The 23,790-nt window shown below is 31.1% G+C and overlaps 1 protein-coding gene across 2 annotated transcripts in view; it reads right to left on the bottom strand.

Moving 5' to 3' along the window:
• The window catches only part of EFCAB7 (EF-hand calcium binding domain 7), a 36,318-nt gene that overhangs the window by 9,132 nt on the left and 3,396 nt on the right, over window positions 1–23,790 (bottom strand). For both annotated transcript variants that reach the window (XM_015595119.2, XM_025052024.1), the window contains exons 3-10: window positions 21,200–21,411; window positions 20,486–20,572; window positions 19,729–19,924; window positions 19,181–19,302; window positions 9,946–10,087; window positions 6,496–6,605; window positions 3,974–4,131; window positions 3,196–3,329 (exon numbers count right to left, since the gene is read on the bottom strand). In XM_015595119.2, coding sequence (XP_015450605.2) covers window positions 3,196–3,329; window positions 3,974–4,131; window positions 6,496–6,605; window positions 9,946–10,087; window positions 19,181–19,302; window positions 19,729–19,924; window positions 20,486–20,572; window positions 21,200–21,411 — 1,161 coding nt within the window. The remainder of the gene's footprint in view (window positions 1–3,195; window positions 3,330–3,973; window positions 4,132–6,495; window positions 6,606–9,945; window positions 10,088–19,180; window positions 19,303–19,728; window positions 19,925–20,485; window positions 20,573–21,199; window positions 21,412–23,790) is intronic.

The raw sequence follows: 23,790 nt of genomic DNA, 5'->3' as shown, positions 1-23,790 counted from the left end.
AAATTCAACTAGAAGTATCTAAATATGTATAATTCCTGAATTTGTCTATAATATAGATAATAAACAGGTACTCATTATGGATTATATTCTCTTAATTGCCCTAAAACAAGAAAGATTGCATTTTCCAACTCTGTTAATTGCCCTAAAACAAGAAAGATTCCATTTTCCAACTCCCAGCTATAATATACCCAAGGGAAGTGGGTATTCTTATGTGAGAAGAACAGCAGAGACATAACTGTTTAAAACTGGTTGACTAAATTAACAGTTTAAAATATTTAGAGTCTGAAAAGTGACTCAACTTTTGCAAGTAAAAAAATGTAAAGATTAAATTAGATCATAGAATTGGTAGCCACTAAAATGGAGGATGGAACTACTATGTAGTAAAGCAAAATGAAAAAAATTAATATTTGATATGTAATACAAAGCAATTATAACTTTCAAGAAAAATGTATCTACCGTACTATAGAGTATCAATAATTAGTCTACTGTTAAAACTTAAAATTCTCAATCCTCCAATAATTTTTTTTAAGTTTATTAATACCCGACTTCAAGACTTACTTTAAAGTAATCAATCTAGTGTGATACTGGGAAAAGATTAGACAAATAGATCAGTGGAACAGAACAGAAAGCTTAGAAATAGACATATACAAATATATTAACTCATATTTGACAAAAGAGCAAAGTCAATTCAATGGAGAAAGAACAGTCTTTCAACAAATGGTGCTGGAACAACTGGACATCCACATGCAAAAAAAATTAATCTAGACAAGAACATTACATCTTTCACAAAAATTAACTTGAATGGGTCATGGACTCAAAACATAAATCTATAAAACTTCAAGGTAACAAGAGAAAATGTGGTGACCTATGAGTTTTTAGATACAACGCCAAAAACATGATCCATAAAATAAAAACTTGATAAGTGGGACTTCATTAAAATTGAAAACTTCTGCTCTGTGAAAGTCAATATTAAGAGAATGAAAAGAAAAGCCACAGACTGAGAGAAAATACTTGCAAAACGCACAACTGATAAAGAATTGTAATGAATATATACAAAGAACTCAACAATAAGAAAACAAACATCTCAATCGAAAAATGGGCAAAAGATATGAACAGACTTTTCACCAAAGAAGATATACAGATGGTAAATAAATATATGGAAAGATGCTTGATGTCATATTTCATTAAAGAATTGCAAAGTTAAACAATGAAATGTTACTACACATCAAACATGGATGGACCTCGAGATAATCATGCTAAATGAAATAAGCCAGACAGAAAAAGTTGAAAATCACATGATATCACATGTGGGACATAAACCTAAAAGCAATAAATGAACAGGACAAACAAACAGAGACTCATGGACATGGACTATAGACTAGTGGTTTACTAGAGGGTAAGGGGTAAGGAGAGGGTGGAGGTAGACAGGGTAAAAGGGGTCAAATATATGGTGACAGAAAGAAATCTAACTATGGGAGGTGAACACACAGTGTAAATATATTTACACATATATATGTGTGTGTGTATATATATTTACACTGTGTGTTAATATATATATACACACACACACACACATATATATATATATATGCCTTATTGTTAAAGAATATAGCTGAAACTTATTGGATTTCATTAACCAATGTCACCAAAAAAAATTATAACTATAAATATATATATAAAAACAAAGTTAAATGTAGTTTTACTGTACCATTCAGCAATCACTGAATTGAAATGACCTAAATGAGTTGAAAACTATGCACACACAAAACTATGCACATGAGTGTTTATAACAGTTCATAATTGCCAAAACTTGTAAGCAATCATGATGTCCTTTAATAGGAGAATGAATAAACAAAATGTGGTATCTTCATATGATGGAATATTATTCAGCACTAAGAAGAAATGAGTTATCAAGCCAAGAAAAGACATGGAAGAAACATAAATGTATATTGCTAAGTAAAAGAAGCTGGTCTGAAAAAGTTATGTACTGTATGATATTCTAACACAGAATTAATGTGTAGAAGTGTTTCCACCTGGTACATGGTAAATTCTCAAAAAATGTTAACTATCAACTCTACTATGTTGATTAAATTGTTAAATTAAAATTTTATTTATCAACAACTTTACCATAAGAAAATACTAATTATCGTCATTCTTATGGAATGTGCTCTAGTGTTAACAATAGAGAATCAAAAGATTATATCACTGAAGTTATAAGATTATTTTATCTTCCTCAAAATAATACTCCATTACGTGTATTATGAATCCTGTCAATTGAAGTTTAATATTATAAATCAATACACATTTCTTATTATTGATTATGCTATATAAACTTTCAGTTAAAAAGAGATGTATTATTAAAAACCATTATAATAATAATAATATTTCTACCTTACTTGTTGTTCAGATAAACATACGTATCAGACTTCCACCTAGCTCATGGACTTTGCCAAGCTTAGACCTTTTTAAGAACCAGAGCAGGACACATACTACCCCAGTGAAAGCAATATGAGAATTAACCTTTCTCTTCACTGCATTCTGGCCTCCTCAAACTTCTTGTTGTGTGACCTAGGGTTGGCTATGGCTTTTTGGTTTCCCTTTTGATCTTTCAGTTCCTGCTTAAATACAAAGCCCTAACTTATTCCCAGACTGCACCTAAGCGACAACTGCTTTCGCCTCGTTCTCAGTATTTTTCTTGCCCATCTTGGTACTTTTGGCTTCCATACCTCTATGAATGACCTTTCTTAATTCAATTTAAATTAAAAAAAGGAAGAATTCTTAATAGGTATAAAAAACTTCTTGGAAACTTTTAATTTTTAGTAAACTCTAGCTTATTAGCTCTTTGCTGCCCTCTCCTGGACACAGTTAGGGGCTCTTGACCACTTCAGTCCCATTGATAACCAAGAGCTAGGGCAAAGTTTTTACATCCTAAGCTCCAAAGAGCATAAACTGAAAATAAAATTTCACTTAAGTACTATGATTCATATTTTCTTTTAACTTGAGTATTGTACCAACTATCAATTTAAGGAAATAAATGTTGAAGTTTTTATGATCTACAAACAATGCTACTATTTCTAAATGGTCCTAATTGCTATAATAATATTCCATAGTGAAGTTTGACATTTTACTTCATGAGGATGAGAGGGGGCTATATATATTTTTTACATATCTATTAAGAAAAAGAAAAGCGTTTACCTCTGCAGACAGCCCAAGCATCTTCATCACATTTCTCACCACTTGTTCTCAATTCAAAAAAATTATATTCTTCAAGGCTAAGAAGACCATTTCCATCTAAATCAATTACTTCAAATATATCTGATAAAGTTGATCTAAAATTATAAAAATCGCAATTATTTCTTGTCTCCAAGGTAACTGAAGGTTTCTATGAAGATAACTTTCAAAAGAAAGCAATATCAAGGCATTGAACCATATTAGTGAACTATAAAGTTAATGTATCCAAATATATCTTTTACTCAGTCTAGTATTACATGAGATAAAGAAGCTTCTAAAGCAACTACAGTATCTCAAACTGTAGCTGGACCTCAAAGAATGGTAGGTCCCTTCTTTTTTCCTTTCTCTAATCTACTTTCTTCTTCCTCTCTACCAGATGTTGTTGTGTATATCTAGGGCACAGGAGAACTATTTAAGTGCTCATATTTCATATTTGACTGTAATCTAAGTCAATAGTGCAACTAGCAGGATCTATTTTAAGGTAGTACCTACTGGGAGAGAAATTGGTAGATATGTGACTAAAGTTGACTTGCTAAATGTGTGGAACCCACAAATGAATGGAAATCTCAGGCCCATGAATGGAAGGTCACTTTCAGATGCCTAGTGAAAAAGTTGAATTACTGAATTGGAATATGGGAGTAGAGTGGTGGCTAGCCAAAAGAAAGCATGGAAGACAGGCTACTAGTATACAGATCCAGTCTAGACGTCATTGTTTTAACTAACCTTAAGAAACAAAACTTACCTAAATTCCTTTGTAAGGAATAATTCTCCTGTTTCATCTCTATACACAAGCTGGGCTTCTTCTGTTATTGGTTTTATTTCTTTCCTCAGCCAACAGCCAGTTGTGGAAGGAATTAACCAATAAATTCCAGGTCCTAGTTCACCAGTCCACCCAAAAACCTTTTCTCGAAAGAATTGGAAAAAAAACAAAAACAAAAACAAAAACCCCACCGTGAGCTTAATGACTTTTTTCCAATTACAGCTGAGCTTCATGACTTTTAATTTTCCTTCTGGGGAAAAAAAAGCATTAGAAATAATTTTTAAATCAATGTTCACCAATTCTATTATGATTCTATCAATCTTTCACAGGCTTCAAAAATTTTTTTAATGGTAACGCCAGTACAAGACCATTAAATGTAGATATATATATATACACATACATTTTTAATTCTCCAAACTATAAAAGGTGAGAAGTTATATAACTTCTAAATCTTCCCTAATAATCTTGAAAAAATGTTTGTGATGTAAATATCTTCCACAGAAAGCAAAGACAGATCTTATAATAACTTTTCCAGGTAACAGTTCCCTAATTTGATTCAAATATATAATCTGTAAATCAGATTTCAATGACACTAAATAAAAATGAAATAAATTTAATTAAGAGTTCACTATTTCTATAAATTAGCCATATCTGTAAGAATCCAATTATGTACACAAAAGCAGTAGAATTTTACTTCTACTCATGTAATATGAACTGTAAAACAAGATGGCAGAATCTCAGATAAAACTACCTTATACAAAATTATTTTCCATCACAAGATATTTATATTAAGTGCCAGGACATTTGTATAGGAAAACATTTTAGTCTCCTCTTTTATAAAAGAAAGCAAAATGGTATCTCTCTATGGACCTTCTAGGTGCTTTCTGGAGCCCAGTGGCTTCCTATAAAACCTAGGGGTTGTCTCTGTCAAATATATTAAATCTAAACATTTTTTAGTCATGTATAATAGTTAAGCAAACAGCTATTTGCCCTTCAGCACGGAATAGCCCTAAGGACTTCTCTCTTTCAAAAACTTTAAAAACCCAGGTATATTTTAGGTCATCCTGGGTACTCACATACAAAATAAAGTTGCTCATCTGAATTCTGGGTTTTGCCCTATTTCTGTGCTCACAAATCAGAGGGACCATAATCATCCTAAAGTGATCATGTCCTATTTTGATACAAAAAGCAATTCAATAAAGCTGAGGGTCATTTTGAAGGCTAGAGATTGACCAAACCCATTCTTTGGAAGCCATGATCTCTTAGATTAGCCAGATGTAGACTAGTACCCAGGAGTGAAAAGCAGTTTTTGCTGCTCCCTAATATACGCTGTCTCATGAACCTCCCTTATTGCCACATAATAACCTTGAACTGCCACTGTGGATGGCAAATGGAAAGTCTTTCATGGACACAAAACTCTTCTTAAAGAAAATAATTGTGAAACTAAAATAAAAGGTAAAAAATCCTTTGTAAATATGACATATTACAGAAAACCAGAAGCCTATATAGTAAAGAAGTAAATAGAAACTCATTCAAACTTTATTACAGGCTTGCTATGTACTAAGATTTTTACACATGCAATCTCATAAGAAAGTAATTTCATCCAAAACAAAATGGGAAAAGCTATTGTTTTAGACAATGCTTTATCTTGAACTTAACTTTGTAGTCAGTTCTGAAGAAGAGTTTAGTCAAAACATTAACTTCTGTCATTTTATTTGTTTCTTGCCTATAACTATTCTTGTCTGTTACGAAGCCTACAATAAAGACTTTTATATAACATTCCATCAGGGAAATGTTTGTCTGTCATTGGACCTATGTAAAGATTAAATATGATATTGCAGTAAGCCCTTGAATAGTATTATTCCTGTTGTGTAGCAGATGTATTTTGTAGTCCTCATAAAATAAATAGCCACATTTATGTATCTGCCTCACATATTCAGCCTCTGAGTAAATATATAATTAGAAAAAAATCAGAGCAACCCCATGGGCAACATATAAAACCATTTAAAAGCATTTCTTCAGAACAATCAATTTTGAACCCTATAATATGAGTCAAGCCTGAGGACAGTAATCTTGAAGTTTTTCTTTTTTGCAGTGGTAGTATAAGTAAGACAAACATCTAAAGCAACTTTTCTAGAGTCTTGAATTGCTTGTATCTAGGGGGAAAAAGTCCACTGGTATCAACCATTTTTATAGAGTATAACAAAAAATGTTCACATGTGAGGCATTAGGGCATTTAGAGAAGAGGAAAGTGAAGTACAATGTCACACAACCTACAATTTATGAAGCTAAGACTGCCAATCAATCTTCAATTCTTAAATCTCAGCAAACAAGAAAAAGTCTTTCACAATTAATAAAACATATATGATATGCCTAGTATTGTATATACCTAAACTGAAAGATACATAAGTTAAAAAAAATAAAATATAGAAAACTACTATTTTCCTCAGACTTGAATTCATACTACGTTTTTATATTAGACATTAGAAAATAAATATGTATACTTCTCTATTTCGTAGTTCAGTGAAACATATGAGCTGGAGATTTGCCTGACTCTCATTTTCCTTAAGAATATACAAGGCAGTATCGACCGATAACCACGGGGATGGTTTTCCTATAAACAAAAAACCCAAAATCTTAAAATAAGCAATCACTACTTACTCTTTCCTATATAAAAAAGAAGTTAACAGTTTCTTCAGCCTTTAGGTTTTTTTTTAAAATACACATTCTATTTTTATATGTAAACATCACAGCATTTGTAACTTATCAGGGAGCTAAGGTTACAGGGCAATCAAGTAGCTTAATATTCAAGAAAAACAAAATCTTTTAAGACAGGATGCAGCACTGGCTTATCTGTGGAGGAGCAGAGGAGGAAGAGATGTCAGAAACCATCTATGTGCTGAGAACTCCAAAATTTGTATCTCAGCTAGAACCTTTCCAGAATATAAATTCATAAGGGCAGGGATTTTTGTCTCTTTTGTACTCTTATATATCCTAAGCACCTTAGTATATAAGGCCCTCAATAAATACTTGATAAATAATAAATACAGGAATCTTTTTTGTAAGAATATGGAGAATTAACAACCACACTGATTTTGCAGACCTAACATTAGACCCATGTAACCAACTGCTTATCTGACATTTCCACTTGGATTTCTATGTCTAAAACTGACCTTCCCCACCCCCTTTAAAAAAAAACTGTCCATCTATCCTCTTCTCTATCTCAGTTAACAGTAACTCATTCCTTTCAGTGGCTCAAGCCAAAAATCTCTGAATCATCTTTGACTCTTCTTCTTTCACATATCACAATCGATCCTCAAGAAATCCTATGGTTCAACCTTCAATATATGTCCAGAATCTCTACTTCTTATCCTCTCTATACCCCAGTTCAAAGCATCATCAGTCTCTTCCTAGAATTCTGCAATAGCATACTAGTTGGTGTCCTTCCTTTCTCCTGGGCACCCTTCAGTCTATTTTCAATACAGTCTATTTTCAATAATCAGATTATGTCCTGTCTCTACTCAATATCTTCTCATGGAGTTGAGAGTTGAAAAAATGCTTCTCCTACACTAACAATAAGAAAAAGTGCACGAACTACAAAATCATAACTTTTTTTGAACCTATCAGAGCTGAGGTCACAGGACAACCAAGTAGCCTGAAAACCAAGGAAAGACAGACCTTTCCAAGGAGAGATGAGAAACAAGCACCGGCTTATTTGTGTAAAACACAGAGGGCTAAGATGTCAAGCATCATACAAGTGGAAAAAGGAGAGGGCAGAGATATATTTGAAGAAATAAAGGTGGAAATTTTTCTAAAAGTAATGAAAGACAACAAGCCATAAATCCAAGAAGCTCAGAGAGTCCCCAGCAGGATAAACACCAAACCAAACCGAACCAAACCAAACCAAACCAAATCAAACATACAAACAGCATTAACAAGAAAAAATATACACACACACACACAGAGACACAGACACATATTCAAACAGTTGAAAATCAAAGATAAAATCTTGATGATAGCCATGGAAAATATCCTTCTAAAGATTCCTCATTTTTCTCAGAGTAAAAGCCTAAGTCTTCATTACGGTAAAAATAAAAACAACAAACTCTACTTGATTTTGTCCTTGTTCCTCCATCTTCATCTACTACTCTCTGCTTACTTCGTTGTACCACTCTAGCCACCTTACTGTTCTAAAACCAGGTACATTCTCACCTCCTCCACTCTTCACCCTTCCACCACCCCTACATCCACAAAGCATACTTCCTTGTCTTCTGTGAAAGACAGCAAAAATGGCTATCCCTGTCTGTATCCACAGCCCTTTGTAATGTGACTTTGCAGGTCCTCCATCAAGAAGTCAAGTCTATTTCTTCACCTTATAAATCTGGACTTGTCTTGTGACATGCTGTGAACAACAGAATGTACCAGAAGTAATGTGCCAGTTCTGAGCCCAGGCCTCAGAAGGTCCTGTGGTACTTCTGCTTTCTATTGCAGATCTCTGTACACCATAAGAACATGTCCAGGCTAATTTACTAGAGGATAAGAGATTATATGAGGCAAAGTCAAGCTGTCCTAGCTGAGACCCCATACAGAGTAGAGAGCACAGCTAAAATCAGTAAAACCAGATACCAGCTAATCTGCAACTGACCCTGGATGCATGAGAGAGCCCTACAGAGAAAAGCCAAGCCCAACTGAGACCAAAAGAACTGTCCAGCAAACCAGCTCATAGGTACACAAATGTTTAATTGTTTTAAGCCACTGAGTTTTGGGGTCGTTTGTTATGTAACAGTTGATAATGATATACTTCTTTCAGCCTTTGCTCAAATGTCAATTTGTTATTGAAGTACACACTAACCACATTTCAGTGACAACCCTTATTTCCTCAGCATTCACAATGTCCCTTTCCCTTTATGTTTTTCCCATAGCACGTAACACCTTCTAACATACCATGTCATTTACTATTTATTATTTTTATCATTATTTCCTCCCACCAGAATGTAAATTCATAAGGGCAGGGATTTTCGTCTCTTTTGTACTCTTATATATCCTAAGCACCTTAGTATATAAGGCCCTCAATAAATACTTGATAAATAATAAATATAGGAATCTTTTTTGTAAGAATATGGAGAATTAACAACCACACTGAATCTGCAGACCTAACTTTATACCTTTATCTGAAAAATGACTATTGTAATTGTTATTTAAAAGTATCAACTACCAAATGTTGTAAGTATCCTACAAGATATACAGTGAAAACTTTCAGAATCTCTACTTTAGAAGGAAAGAAATAGAAATGGAGAAGAACCCTCTAGGAAGAAAATATTTATATGCAAACATAATAAAAGAAAATAAAGATTGATATTTAGATCAATCATCATTAAAACGTACCCAGGGAAGGCACCCTTATAGACATTTTTCACTAATTAAAAATTACATGATAGCCATTTTAGGAACTATGAAATGACCAATTTTTATCTAGTATTTGTGTACAAAAAAAGACTATTACCATAAATGCAAAGATGATTAATAAGGATTGTCTAAGTCATATGACATAGAACTTGAAGGTATTCGAAAATATTTGTAGTTCATATTGTCTTAAATTATGTTCCAACAGAACTTCTATTAAACATATTAATTTTAAAAACTGATAAATGGCAAAAAGCTAAGGATTAATTAGCAAATGAAAAGTTAATTCTATGTTATAAAGACACCATGTAACATTTTGTCCTTGTTTTTAAATGAATTAAAACATGCTTTAAACTACACAAGAAGCAGTTTAGCTGCTTTGCAAAATATGATAACGCAGTCAATGTATAAACTAACTCTTTCTTTAAATGTACATAATCACATTTCTTAGGCAGATTATTTTCTTCACTAAATAGGACTATCAAATATATAAGTATTTTCAAAGAAGGCATAAATTGATATCTTTAAATATACAGAAAATTTAAACTTACCTTCAACTTGACTCAAGTTTAATGGCTTAATTGTTAGATAAACAATGGATCTCTGAGCTATTTGCATCCTGTAGTGATGACTAATGATTTCACCATCTTCTTCTAAGAAAAAGCAACCTTTTGATTGTACACATTGCCACTCCTGACATAAAGAAAATAAATTATTTTCAAATGATGTTTATTATATGTTTCCAGCATGCATAGCAATGAGGAAAACCTTGAGGAGGATATAAAAAAAATGTCAAATAGAGCCACTGACTTCCAGGAATTTGTAAAGTAATTGAGAGGTAAAAAAAGACATGACACAATTCAATTATTACTGATAGTAGTATATAGTTAGAATGAAAAAAGAATTATATATTCAAAATAATATTATAATTTCAGTACCTAAAACAGTGCCTGGAACATTGTAGGTGCTCAATAAATGTTTGTGTGACTGATGTCGGGGGTGGGGGATCCATATAAACTCAGAGGGCATTCCATGAACTGTATCTTGAAGGATCAGCAGAATTTAGATATTGAAAAGTTAGGAAAAAACATAATGAAGAGAAGAAATAAGAAAAATAAAGTTCATGAGAGTGGAGGAAGTACTGAAACAAAGTGATAAACATGATGCTGCAATAATCAGAGTGAGAGTAGTTTTTGGAGCATAGTAAAATTGAAGGACTGCTAAAACTGATATGTTGAAAGAAAAAGTGATAGGACTTTGCATTTAAAAAATAAAGTATGTGACAACCAAAATAATCGTTTCAAGTCTAGGTAACTAAAAGAACACTGAATAAGTCTCACAGATATAACAAAATGATAAGGATCAGTTTTGAGGAAGACCTTTCTTTAAGATTCGCTCTGTTATCTCTTGGTCTAGCCAAATCCCTTCCTCTGCTCCAAACTAATGTGTCTATTTGGGATTTCACAACTAGAATTAAGTATAACTTGAAGATGTACCTTATCTAGAAAGTAAAAAATTCTGTATTGAACGTACGAGAAATTGTGCCATTACCACAGATGCATGCAAAAATGCTTTTCACTTTATCATTAGTTGGTTTACCTATCTATACTGTAACATAAATTTCTATTCTACTGCTAATGACTTCCAAAAATATTAATGAGGTTTTGAAGTTACTTTACAAAGAATGGTTTTGAAAAATTATCTGTAAAGATATTTAAACAATAGGTTCAAGTCTTTAATAATATTAAGATAACTGCTGAAAAGGTGTGTATTTGCTGTATAACAATAATATAAAAATATTATTAAGCCATTATAGATTTACATGGCACTGAAAAGATAAGAACAAACATAATTTACATCAAGACTGATTTCTCACTCACTTTTTTAAAGGCTAAATTATCCTAACGTACTTAAATATAATTTTTCTATTATATAAATCATAATTATTTTCATATTTTATATTATTTTCTTATTATCAAATACATTTTAAGTTAGAAATTTAAAAATAGGAGAAAATCCTCACAGTTCTACCAACATAGTTTGATTTTTATGTAATGTTTCCTAATATTGGCTTATATAAAAAACTATTTTTTATATTCTATTTAACACTATTTTATATTCTGCCTTTTCATTTAATGCTATATCTCAAACATTTTGCTATTGAAAAAGTAGCACAAAGTTGGAGGACTTATACATCCTGATTTCAATATCTACTACAAAGCTACAGTAATTAAAACAGTTTGGTATCGGCATAAAGACATATATAGAGAGAGACCAGAATAGAACAGAGAGCACAGAAATAAAGCCTAACATTTTTGGCCAAATGATTTTCAACAGGAGTGCCAAGACCATTCAATAAGGAAAGGATGGTCTTTTCAACAAATGGGGCTGGAAAACTGGATATCCACATACAAAATAATTAATGTGGACCCTTACCTGACACCGTATACAAAAATTAACACAAAATGGGTCAAAGATCTAAATGTAAGTACTAAAACTATAAAACTCTGAGAAGAAAACTTAGAGAGGAAGGCTTCATGACACTGCATTTGGCAATGAATATGACACTAAAAGCACAGACAACAAAACAAAATATAAACTGGAGTTCATCAAAATTAAAAATGTTTGTGTATCAAAGGACATGATCAACGTAGTGAAAAGTCAACCCGATAGAATAGGAAAATATACTTGCAAATCATGTATCTGAAAATGGCTTAATACCTAGAACATATTAAAAATTCCCACAATTCAACAACACAAACCCAATAAGGAATGTCATAGAACTTGAATAGACTATGAAATTCACAGAACTTGAATTTCTCCAAAGAAGATATATTGATGGCCAAAAAGCACAAGAAAAAAGTTCAACATTACATCATTAGGGAAATGTAAATCAGAAGCACAATGAGATACCACTTCATACCCACTAGGATGGCTATAACAAAAACAAAAACAGAAAATAAAAATGCTGACAAGGTTGTGGAGCAATTGGAACCCTTGTGCATTCCTGGCAGGAATGTAAGGTGTGAAGCCATTGTAAAAAAGTTTAGCAGTTTTCCAAAACATTAAACATAGAATTACCATATGATCCAGCAATTCCACTTCCGGGAACATATTCAAAAGAACTGAAAGCAGAGACTCAAACAGATATTTGTACATCCACCTTCATAGCAGCATTGTTCATAATAGCCAAAAAGTAGAAAGAATCCAATTGTCCATTGATGGATGAATGGGTAAACAAGATGTGGCATATATATATATATTTCATTGTGTGTGTGCGTGTATATAAGGGAAAGAAATTCTGACACATGCGGCACATGGATGAACCTTGAGGGCATCATGCTAACTGAAATAAGCCAGACACAAAAGGACAAATATCGTATGATTCCACTTATATGAGATAGATAGAGTAGTTAAATCCAGAGATGGATGGTGGTGATAGTTGCACAACATAAACGTATTTAATGCCACAAATTACATACCTAGAAATGGTTAAGATGTTAAATTTTGTATATCTTACCACAATAAAAAAAAGCTTTGCTAAGCAATATTCAAATTTTCAATTTAACTGATTCTGTAATTACCCATTGAGTTGGTATACCATTACTTTAACTATTTCTAGAATGTTGAACATTTAGGTTATTTCAAATTTCTCATCAGTATAGATAGTGCTGAAATAAATACTATTTTATCTAAATGTTTTTCTTCTAATGAATAATATCCTGCAGAAGGACTTCTAGGCAAAAAAGTATTTATAATAGAAATATATTCCAAAATTAGAGGCTAATGATGTGTTCTCATATTGCTTTGAAAACAGTGATGCTAATTTTATACCACCAATTGTGTATAATGTAGTAACTTTGTCATTACCATAATTTGGTTAGTAGTGTTATCATTTAAAAAACTGCATGGTAGTGAGGGATGATTTCTTAAGCAAGGTGTGGGCATACAAAATATTCATTATAGTATTTCATACATTTACATGGTATTGTAATGCTTTTGCATTAAACTATATTAATGCAATAAAAATGGTATAATAAAATGGTATTGTAATAATTTTTGCATAACTTTGAATTTTCAGATTACTAGCAAGGCTGACCATTTCCCCATGTGTTTGTTATTTTGTTTCCTTTTTGTGTGAACAGCCTATTCATCTTCTATTCTCATAGCTCTATTGAAGATGTTTTTTTTTCTTACATATTTTAATAAATTCTTTTGACTATTTTAGATATTAACCTCCCTTTGTAAGCTTTATTGCATGTATTTTCTCTATTTCCTTTTATTTTAGTTTTGGTTCTTTTTCAACTTATTTTAGTTTTCCATTTTTATATTCATCTTTTCTTTAGAGATTTCATCTTAAACTGAATTTTAAGAAATTACCATTATTGCTGAACTATTACTCAAGCTTTCTAGTCAGTCATTAATCACATTCACTGTCACACCTTTGGGGTATAAAAGATATGTGTACTTTTAATTCTGAGAAATTAAAATGTGACCTTAAATTATTGGAATTCATCTTCATAAGTATATAGCCCATGACAGAAACAAGTCATTATAAATGATATTTTAACAACATCCCTATGAGGCAATATGGGGTAGATATAAATTAGTCATTTTAATAAACAGAGAAATTGAGGTACCCAGAGGTTATACTGGTTCAGACTTTTAGAAGGAGTTTGTAGAAATATCAGGTCTAGAGTCTGAGACTTTGGGATCAATGCTTTTACCATTAGATCATGTTTCCAAAAGAAAATATACTCAGGGTACTAAATTAAAATTTTCTATAACACAATGAGGTTTAAATTTGCGCTCGAGCCAAAAGTTCAACTATTAATGATGAGTGAGAGTATGTACATAGTTTCAGTTAGCCTTCCTGTAAATCTCTTGGATGGGAATACATTATGGACTAATAATAGATGCTGACGTTACCTCAAAGCCAATTGGCCTTGATATAATCAACCTTGGATGGTGAGGGCTGCTACAGATAAAAAAGGAAAGATGTACTCATATTTAGGTGTTACCCTTTGAGACAGTTTGAACTAAGATTCTGACATCAAACGAAAAACATTTGTTTTCCTTTCAATTGATTTTTAGTGTTATGAGACGAAATTTCATATAATATATTTTATGAATATATTTTTTATATGTATCCATCTGGAATGGTAAGGGATACTAGTTTAGAATTACTGAATATTAAAGGTAGAAGAAGTCTAAAATGCAGTCTGGTCCAGACTTCTCTTTTGACTGACGAAAGTGTGAAAAATAAAGTGATAGGCTTGAGTTATAATTCTCGTTGACTGCAGAACCAAAGCTGAAACCTAGGTCTCCTTACTTTCTCTCCAAACTACAAGTTATATTCAAAATTATGTTCTTTTTTCATACTTAAATATCTGCCATAATTTTTTAAAAAGTAGTACTTAAAAAACTTTAGGTTTAGAATTATTATATTAAAGTATGATAAAGCTTTATCATTTGGAATTATCCATATATTGAAGCGTTAAGATAAAGAAATGATTTGGTTTTCTTACTTTAAAAATGTAGATTTTAGTAGCGGGAAAATTTGTTAAATTTGTACTGTAATCATGAGTGTAGCAGCCTATTCTCTTCTTTAAAATGTTTAAATGAAACTGAAAAATAATACACTTTGCCAGGTACACCGGTAGTGAACATAATTTGTGGCATTTGGGAAACTCAAAGATGGAAAAATTTTTCCATGTGCTTATAGTACTTCTGGGGGCGGTGTCATGACCTGACAGGAGATGCCTTTATAAAATTTAGCTGGGAAGTGAGTTAAACATTTTATCAGTGGTATTTCCTAAGTTCTAATTTTAGAAAAGGTACACGTAAAATGGAATTTATAAGTTTCTTTGGAAAGACATCCAACCCGTACATTACAATACATGGTTAATAGGCTGGAAAATGGTAGGTCACCAGCTATTATAAAATAGGAGACAAATGCTACATTATTTATATCAACCAAACTTCAAGTAATAATCAGATTATTTTGAATACTAAATAAGAGTACTAGAAAAATTTGTAGCTCTCCTGTTTAAAAGGAAGCATTCAAATTCTTAAGATCTGCCAGAGTTATTAAAAACACAATGCTTATTCAAACTAAATTTCCTTTAAAACAGACTTTCAATCACACGAAGCTTTTTCTCTAGGACCTAGACTGAAATGTTAATTAAAAAAAAAAAAGTACTGACAAATTGGCTGGTTCATTCAAATAAATCAATTCAAAAGGACTATAGATTAAGTTGACAGTTTGAGTTTTATGAGAGAAATGGAAGAAGGTTGAGTTAAAAAATTTTTAGAATGATAGACTAAGAAATTCCATGTATAACATAATTTTTTGAAAACATAAAGCAAAAATAAAATAGTAGCTTGTAATTCTTACATAGGGCATAAGGTGGTGCTATTTTCTACTGATTCTGGAAAATTCACAGAAAAGGAAAAAAGAAATGTTAATACATTTATTTGTCATATACAAATTTTACTTATTTTCATTCACAATGTATAAGAAAATACCAAAAAGCACAAATTAAAAATAGTAAAGTTGAAAATTTTAGCAATCAAAAAACTTACATATATCAGTAAAGCAACATTTTCTTAAAACACCTCAGAGAACATGATTTGTTTTGACAAAAAATTCTGTATTATTATTAAAGTTTTAAGTAAGATAGAATTACTATGCAGTAGATCTGCCACAGATTCATAGGAAGATCTTATACATCATAATCACTATCATCACTGTTGGTTTTGATAAAGATACCTTATGTCATATATTTTAGAAAGCTATTTGCTTTTCATTAAGACAAGTAGGTAAATAGTTATTGAACTTTTTATTATTAAAGAATTATAAACTATTCATACTTAAAAACAAAAGGTTAAATAAATGATTTATAAAGGGAAAATTGATATGGAGTGTCACCTAATTGACAAGTTGAATTGATCAACATTTTGAAAATATGAGAAACTTTTGTAATAAAATTATTATTTGGAGTCTTCACAAAAATTAAGTTAGACAACCATTTCAAGTTTAAAATGTTTATATTTGTATTGTACATATAGACATACATAATATGTCAAATAACATTCACGTACACCATATATAATGTTGTATAACACGTTTATGTTATATAATACATACATTTATGTACATACATACATATATGTAAAATATATTTATAGGCACATTCTAATTAGGAGTCTGAATATAGGAAGTATTGCATCTTTGGAGCATACAATTCATGATTTGGGGCTTTCTCTAATTCTAGTCATGACTGGTAACTAAAGCTATTCCTCTCTCAAAGAAAAAAAAATCCTTCTTGTACAATATAAAACCTAAGCAAATGGACAGAATACAGGATTAAAAAAAGAATAGTGATACAGTACCTATGTATGGTCTATAGAATGTAATACATGTATAATCCCTATAAGGGTCTTATTTTCCTCCTGTAATTCAGGTCCTTTTCCAATTGTGTGAATTTACAATTTAAAATCTGGCTTATACATACCCTATTACAACAACAATTTTCTAATTTCTAAAAGACCCTTCTTCTCCCAATTCCATACCTCTCCACTCCACATGAAATTGAAATGCCCAAATTTGTTTAAAATAGATTTAAGGTATTTGAAGAAAATTAATTTAATAATTCTTTAAGTAACTTATTCTATCAACCTCAATAACTACACTAATAACCACGTACTTATCAGAGTTGTTATGAAAGTTAACATATAAAATTTATAAAGTAATTTCAAAGAAAAATGCAAAGAACCAAATTTTTTTTAAAGGTCACAGAATTTTTAAAAAATCACTTTAGCTCATCTAAAAAATATCAGATAGTGAACAACAGTGGGCAATATCAAGATCAGAAATAAGATATAAAAAGTCAGGTAAGTAATATGAAGGCTATGAAGTATTTCCAAAAGACATTAAGTTTTATGTCATTGAATTTAAAAGTTGACAGTATGCCATCTTCTTTTAATCCTTAAATTCTCCTAGTATCTTTTACCTACTTTCCAATTATTAAGAGCACCACTCCCTGCTCTTAGGTACAAAACTTAAGTAGTCTTTTGTTATACAATCACTATGGCCTACAGACTAATTTTGGCACTGTTAGATTTGTCTCTTCCCTATTATGTTTAGGTACTTCCCTAGGCCTAGCTATCATCACTTTATATCTGGATAACTCTATCTGCCTCTCAGATATTCTTCCTAATTTGAGATATCTGTACACTATACACAATAGATTAACTTTCTTAAATTATAATTTCATCATGAAATTTCCATATAAAGACCTATAGTCAGTTCTATTATAATATTAACACTATTTATTAAAGTGAATTCTATGTCCCTGATTGAATCTTTCAAAAACATACTAAATATAACTATTTGCAATCTATAAGTTAAGGAAACTGAGACTCAGAAAGGCTGCTGACTAAATTCCTAAAGATCACACAGTTACTAAGTGACAAAGCTAAGATTCAACCACAGGTCTGTCTCTATCCAAAGCTCTTAGTTACGACAGGGCTTGGCACAGAGTAGTCAATGAATAGTTGTTAAACAAATAAATGAATAAATACTATGCTATACTACTTCGATGTATCAATAATCAAATAAAAATTTTTATTTTTTAATTCAAGGCTAATATTTTATAACTAAGCAAAATAGCTGGCATACATTACCTTTTTAGTAAATAGTTGTTGAGTAAAACTAAATTAGAGGAATTTTATTGGTAGGGGCACAATTAACACGAGCATGACACAGACAAAAAGTCTTATTATGGCTTTAATATAATCCATATTAATATTTATTTATATCTCTCCTTATACTAGCTAAACATATTTATTTGAATCAGGTAAACCACAATTATTTAATGAAGTTAAATTTTATTAACATCTAATTTAGTTGCAAAATACAAAAAGCTTCCATTAGTGGAAAATAATATTACTGGAACACGAAATATTGTGTGTGAACATGCTGGACATGCACACCAAATTGCTTAGGGTGTATAGATTCCTAAATAGTCTGAACAAAATTCCTTGGAGATAATGTTTTAAAATTTTAATATAGAACAAATGTCACTGTCTAGCAATTTAAAGATATAAGGGACTTCAGAGTTCAATAACAAATACAGAGTTGTTATTTGAAACAAAAATGTAGCTCTTGAGAACAATCAGTTCAGTTTTCTAACAGCAGTTATAGTATGTGGTCATAACCATTTTTCCCCCTTTTACAGGGGTCTCTAGGTACACATTTTTAATGTATCCTAGCACTTTCCAGTTAATGTTTTATACTTCTGTAGCTATTATTTTCTGTTGAAAGAAAACTAGTAAAGGTTGAGTCTAGAAAGGGAAAACAAAGGAAGAAGATCAATATTAACACTACAAATATTGACTTAGCAAAGTGACTTTGTTGTCTTTCTCTCAGAGGAATTGATATTGAATGAATGATTTCTTTATAAGAAACACCTATAAAAAGTATTTGCTAAACAAAACAAAAAATTGCTTGGCAAAGTACATAATTAGATAATCTATTCAACTTCAAAAATTGAAGAGTCATCATTTTCAAACTAAAGGCCTTTTAATAATATTCTTCTTCATCATTTTCACTTTAAAGTAATAGAATTGGCTTATAGATAGAAATGCCACAATCTATAGAAAAACCTCAAAGAATTACTTCACAAACTTTACTGGTTCTCCATAGACACCAAATAGTTATTAATACACTTAATGGCAATTTTTTTCAGAAAAAGTCATAGTTATTAATTTAAAATACTATACCTTTAGTGAGTCTGGCTCAGTTAACTTTGAGTTTTGGTTACTATTAGCCCCCATGGTAAATGTGAAAGAAACAGATGTTTTGAACTTTCTGCTTGTTGCCAGTAAAGAGCTCTTGGTATCACCTGTAACAAGTAAGAGTTATTTGGTCTCATATTACAAAAAGTTGTCAATAGAAAGTTTGTTTCTAAACACGCTGTAGTATAAAAGGTCTGTGTATTAACTTTGTTCTCTTTATTCTTCCAACTGAAATAAAGTCAGAAGTTTTATATTTATCAGGCTTTAATAATCCCTAATTTATAGGCTATTAATAATATTATTTCAATATGTCACCTTTTAGCCTGAAATTTTAGTTTTAATAAACTATAATGAGCATAGCCAAGTTCTATAATAAAATTTTACATCAATAGATTTTTACAGCTGAGTCTAGAAATGGTAGCTGAAACGTTGTATTCTCATTTGTTTTATCACTGATAAGATGGAAGGAAAAATTTATCAGAACATAACCCTCCATTCTTGATCAAGAAATTTTAGCGTCAAAAAGTAAATACCTTTATTTGAGAATGTTTCTTGATCAGTTTTTCTTGTGATTCTAGGTGATGGTTTTGGTACTGGTGATGGATCCCATTCAGGGGGCCCTTCAATGTGGCTCCCAAACTGTTGACGCTTCAGTTTACTGTCAACCTCCAGTTTTTCTAGAGTAGTTTTGAGACATTTCTCATTGGTTGTCACATATAATTTACAAAACTACAGGAAATAAAAATGTAGTCCAGTGATAAAACATTCAATCATACATTTGGGAAAAAGCAAATGCACATTAGTAGGCAAGGGAGAGACTGATGGAATATATTTCCTATTGAACTAGGTTACTTATTTTATTTTTTTGAATCAGACTGACCACCCTCAAGTGACCTAGTGAAATGCAGCCATGATTCAAAGAGGAAGTCATACTCTGAGTAAAAATAAAATGTTACACAAAGAGAAATGATTTATTATTTTTTTACAAGATGTGTAGACTTGCATTTGTTCTAAATAATTTTTATGATTCTTCTACCTCGGAAAAGGTATATTTCTGAGAAGAGTCTCTATGTTTGTGTGTGTGTATGTGAACATGCATGTATTTTAACTTACTTATATTGTTTTTAATGTAGTCATCAGATTACGGTTGTGGGACTAGAGAGATTAAATTTCAAGTACAATTAGTACACAATAAATAAATATGTCATTGCCAATATTAAAAAGATATGTCCCTTTAAAAATACTTCTCCTATACAGTAAACAAATTTACATCAATATGAGCTTATGTACCTTGATGTAGTCAAATTTGCCATCAGCATTTACATCAGCCAAATTTATTATGGCATTTACTTCTTCTCGAGTCATCTTCTCACCTCTCTGAAAAAACAAGATTTATTTTAAAGCCACATGACTATCATTTTGTTATGCATGGGAGAGTGGAAATTCATTTTAATCTATTCTGCAACTAAGTTTGAATATATGGCTTCATTATAAATCTCAGAATAAGTATTATGTCAAGCAAGAATGAAACCATTATATAAAACAAAATTTCATAATTTTATTAAATTTTGTAAAAGTGTGCTGAATTCAGTTTACTAAATTTCAACAATATGTAACATAGATTCAGTAATAACTACTATTAAATTTAGAATAATGATATTTTCTCACATTGTACCAAGAAACAAGATGGATTCTAAATCCCATTTATATTTTCTCTTTTACTCATCACACATGAATCACTGATTTACAGAGTAGTGAGCAGGAAAGAACTGCAAAGAAGCATGGGGAGACTGCAACATGGGCTCAATTTTATACTTTATCTTTTACTTACGAAGCACCTTTCATCCAAAAGGATCCTTAAGTACTTGATAAACAACATATATGTGATTCATTTCACCTATCAATGAAACAATTATTTTTAACGTGCAGTCTTTGGTTGCCAAAGGTAGATTCCAAGTTGTTTTGCAAAATATGCATTTTACAAAACCATTTCACAGATCTTACCTTCGTTAGAAGTTTATAAAGGTCAGTGTGTAAAATAGAGCCATCATCATTTACATCTAATTGCTTAAATGATTTCAGCAGTTCTGCTTTTGAAGTAGGTTTTTCCTTTCTTAAAATTATACAAAAATCATCAAAATTCAGTTTGACAGTTTGAGGAGTCCAATACTTATTAATAGTCTTTTGGGATGGATTTCTTCCTGCATGCTGAAGAGCTGTCCAATAAAACAAATATTATTCTTTTATAGTAACATTTGGAATTGGTATTTAAGTGTATTTTTTCTTTAAACCATTATATATTACAATACTATACAAAAGCATATACATATCAATATATTACCTTTGGTGTTGACAATCTAGTGAGATGATTCTTAATTTATTAATGCCAGAATTAAACAGATTTTTCCTATTCTGACCATTGGTTCTCAACCTACATAGTTTAATTAAGTGACAATATCTAATTTACTTCATAAGAGTGCCTGGTGGAGAAAAAAAAATTAAAAACACCTATCCACTTAATTGTTTTGAGGACATAAGAATAACCACAAAAATCATAAATTATTACTTTTTTTGGCCCAACAAATATCATTGCTAGATACTAGAGTTTCAAGAGCATTATGTCTCAAATGTCAAGTATATGCACAAAAATTATCTACTTGCAGTTACAGCCCTGCTAAAAATCAAGAATGTCAACGAACTTTGAGAGAAGACTATTGTAGACATGCAATGGTCAAATTACTTCTCATTTTTAACCAGAACATTAAAAAATAGTCCTATAACCAGTTATTCATGAGACATACCTATTTTAAAAGCCATGTCCTTATATCTGTGAAAGGCAAAGAATTATGATGTGACAAAGGCTTTGTATATTTGCATATGTCATATCACACTAGATTATAATGGTGTCAAATGACCGTAGTTATTTGTACAGTTGAATAGGAGTAATTTGGTAATTTGCAAATAATCAAATCTCTGCATATGAAGACTTAAGACTATTTAAAATGAACCAGTGATAACTTTCCTAAGCACTATAAAAGGAATTAACAGAATTTTAAAATATATAACTTTCCTGAATTGTGCTTCCAACTTCTATTATAAAACCTTATGTTGGATCTTTCCAAACTTAGATGAGATTTCATAAGATTCATGCATTGTCAATCAGCACTAAAAAATTATAATCTGGATAGTCTACAATTTAATGTAATCATTTAATATATATATATATAACAAATTAACTAAAGAAATATCCTCAAGGAAATAGTAATCATATCAGGGTAATAAATACAGCTATCTGTGAGTCCATTTTGTTGAACATTCACTATGCACAAGCGTAACAGTGTTTTTTTTTCAGAGATACAAGCTTCTTGGCTCCTAAAAAGTTTTATAATCTAAATACAAATTCCACATCTGAAGTGTAAAATTGCTACCTGTGGTCGCTATTTATGGTTAATATTAAAAGTCCACAGACTGAGAGAAATGTTCCTATCCTCCAGATTATGCCAGAGTATCATACTTAAATAATTTAAAATTTTGACACAGAAACAGGAAGAAGATCATTATCCAGAGGTGACTTTCAGAGCTAACAAAAGCTGTAGCTGTAGTAATTGCCATCTTCCACTCACCTAGAAAGCTTTTGTGGAAATTTGTAATAGTAGAGATAATATATATATTTTTTTATTTTCGCAGGTTTGTTCTGGATGTAGACAAAAGCCTTGATTACCATGCTTCCCTAAGAATAAAAGATAAGTATTTTGCCTATTGTATGTCTTTTAGCATTCGATCCCCAGCCAAACTCCATCCTTTAAAGTTGGGAATACAAGTAGGACCTAAATGAAGTTGTGATTACAAAGCAAAAGTCCATGTAAAAGAAAATGCTATTTCATCCAACTTTGAGAAAATAGGTGTGTAACTCTTTTCCACAAGTGGCAGCTCAACATACGTTTGGTGCTATCTTCAATAACAAAATATTTTTAAAATATACTGTTAATTACAGAACACCTTTCTCAGAATAAAATTCGTTATGCCAAAACATGTACTCAGTAAGGAGACATTCCCATATCTAAGAAGTAGGTATAACTTAGTAACTACTAACCTAACTTTAACCTCTAGTTTAAGAATTAGTTGGAGCCCATTAATAAGTCTTATAAAAGTGAAAACATTATATAACTGTAGATGTTTAAAGGTTTACACCAAGATACTTTTGCCAGGGTTTACCTTAAGCTTTGACATGAGTATATAATATCTGTATTATTTAAAACTTGGAGGAAAAAAAGAGGAACTCTTAAAGTTCTGGTAATGGTATTGCTCTATCTGACCTTGAAATGGAACATCAAAGCACATGTTTTGTACCTAAATGGCAGAAGGATATAGATGAAAGACATAGTAAAAAGAGACATCACTGGTTCACACTACTACTTTTTAAAAATCTAGATTATCTGAAATCAGTCATGACAATGTTACAAAGAGTATTCCACCATAAAACCAAAAGTGTATGTAGCACTGAAAAGACAAACTCTGCAGTATTATCTTCCCAGATAATTCTATAAGACTGATAGCATCTTAGTAATACATATTCATTGTCTCATAAACTAAAT

This window comes from Pteropus alecto, unplaced genomic scaffold (assembly GCF_000325575.1).
Source record: "Pteropus alecto unplaced genomic scaffold, ASM32557v1 scaffold25, whole genome shotgun sequence".
NCBI classification, from domain to species: Eukaryota; Metazoa; Chordata; class Mammalia; order Chiroptera; family Pteropodidae; genus Pteropus; species Pteropus alecto.
The sequence above is the reverse complement of the archived record's forward strand: the minus strand, read 5'-3'. Positions and strand labels throughout refer to the sequence as shown.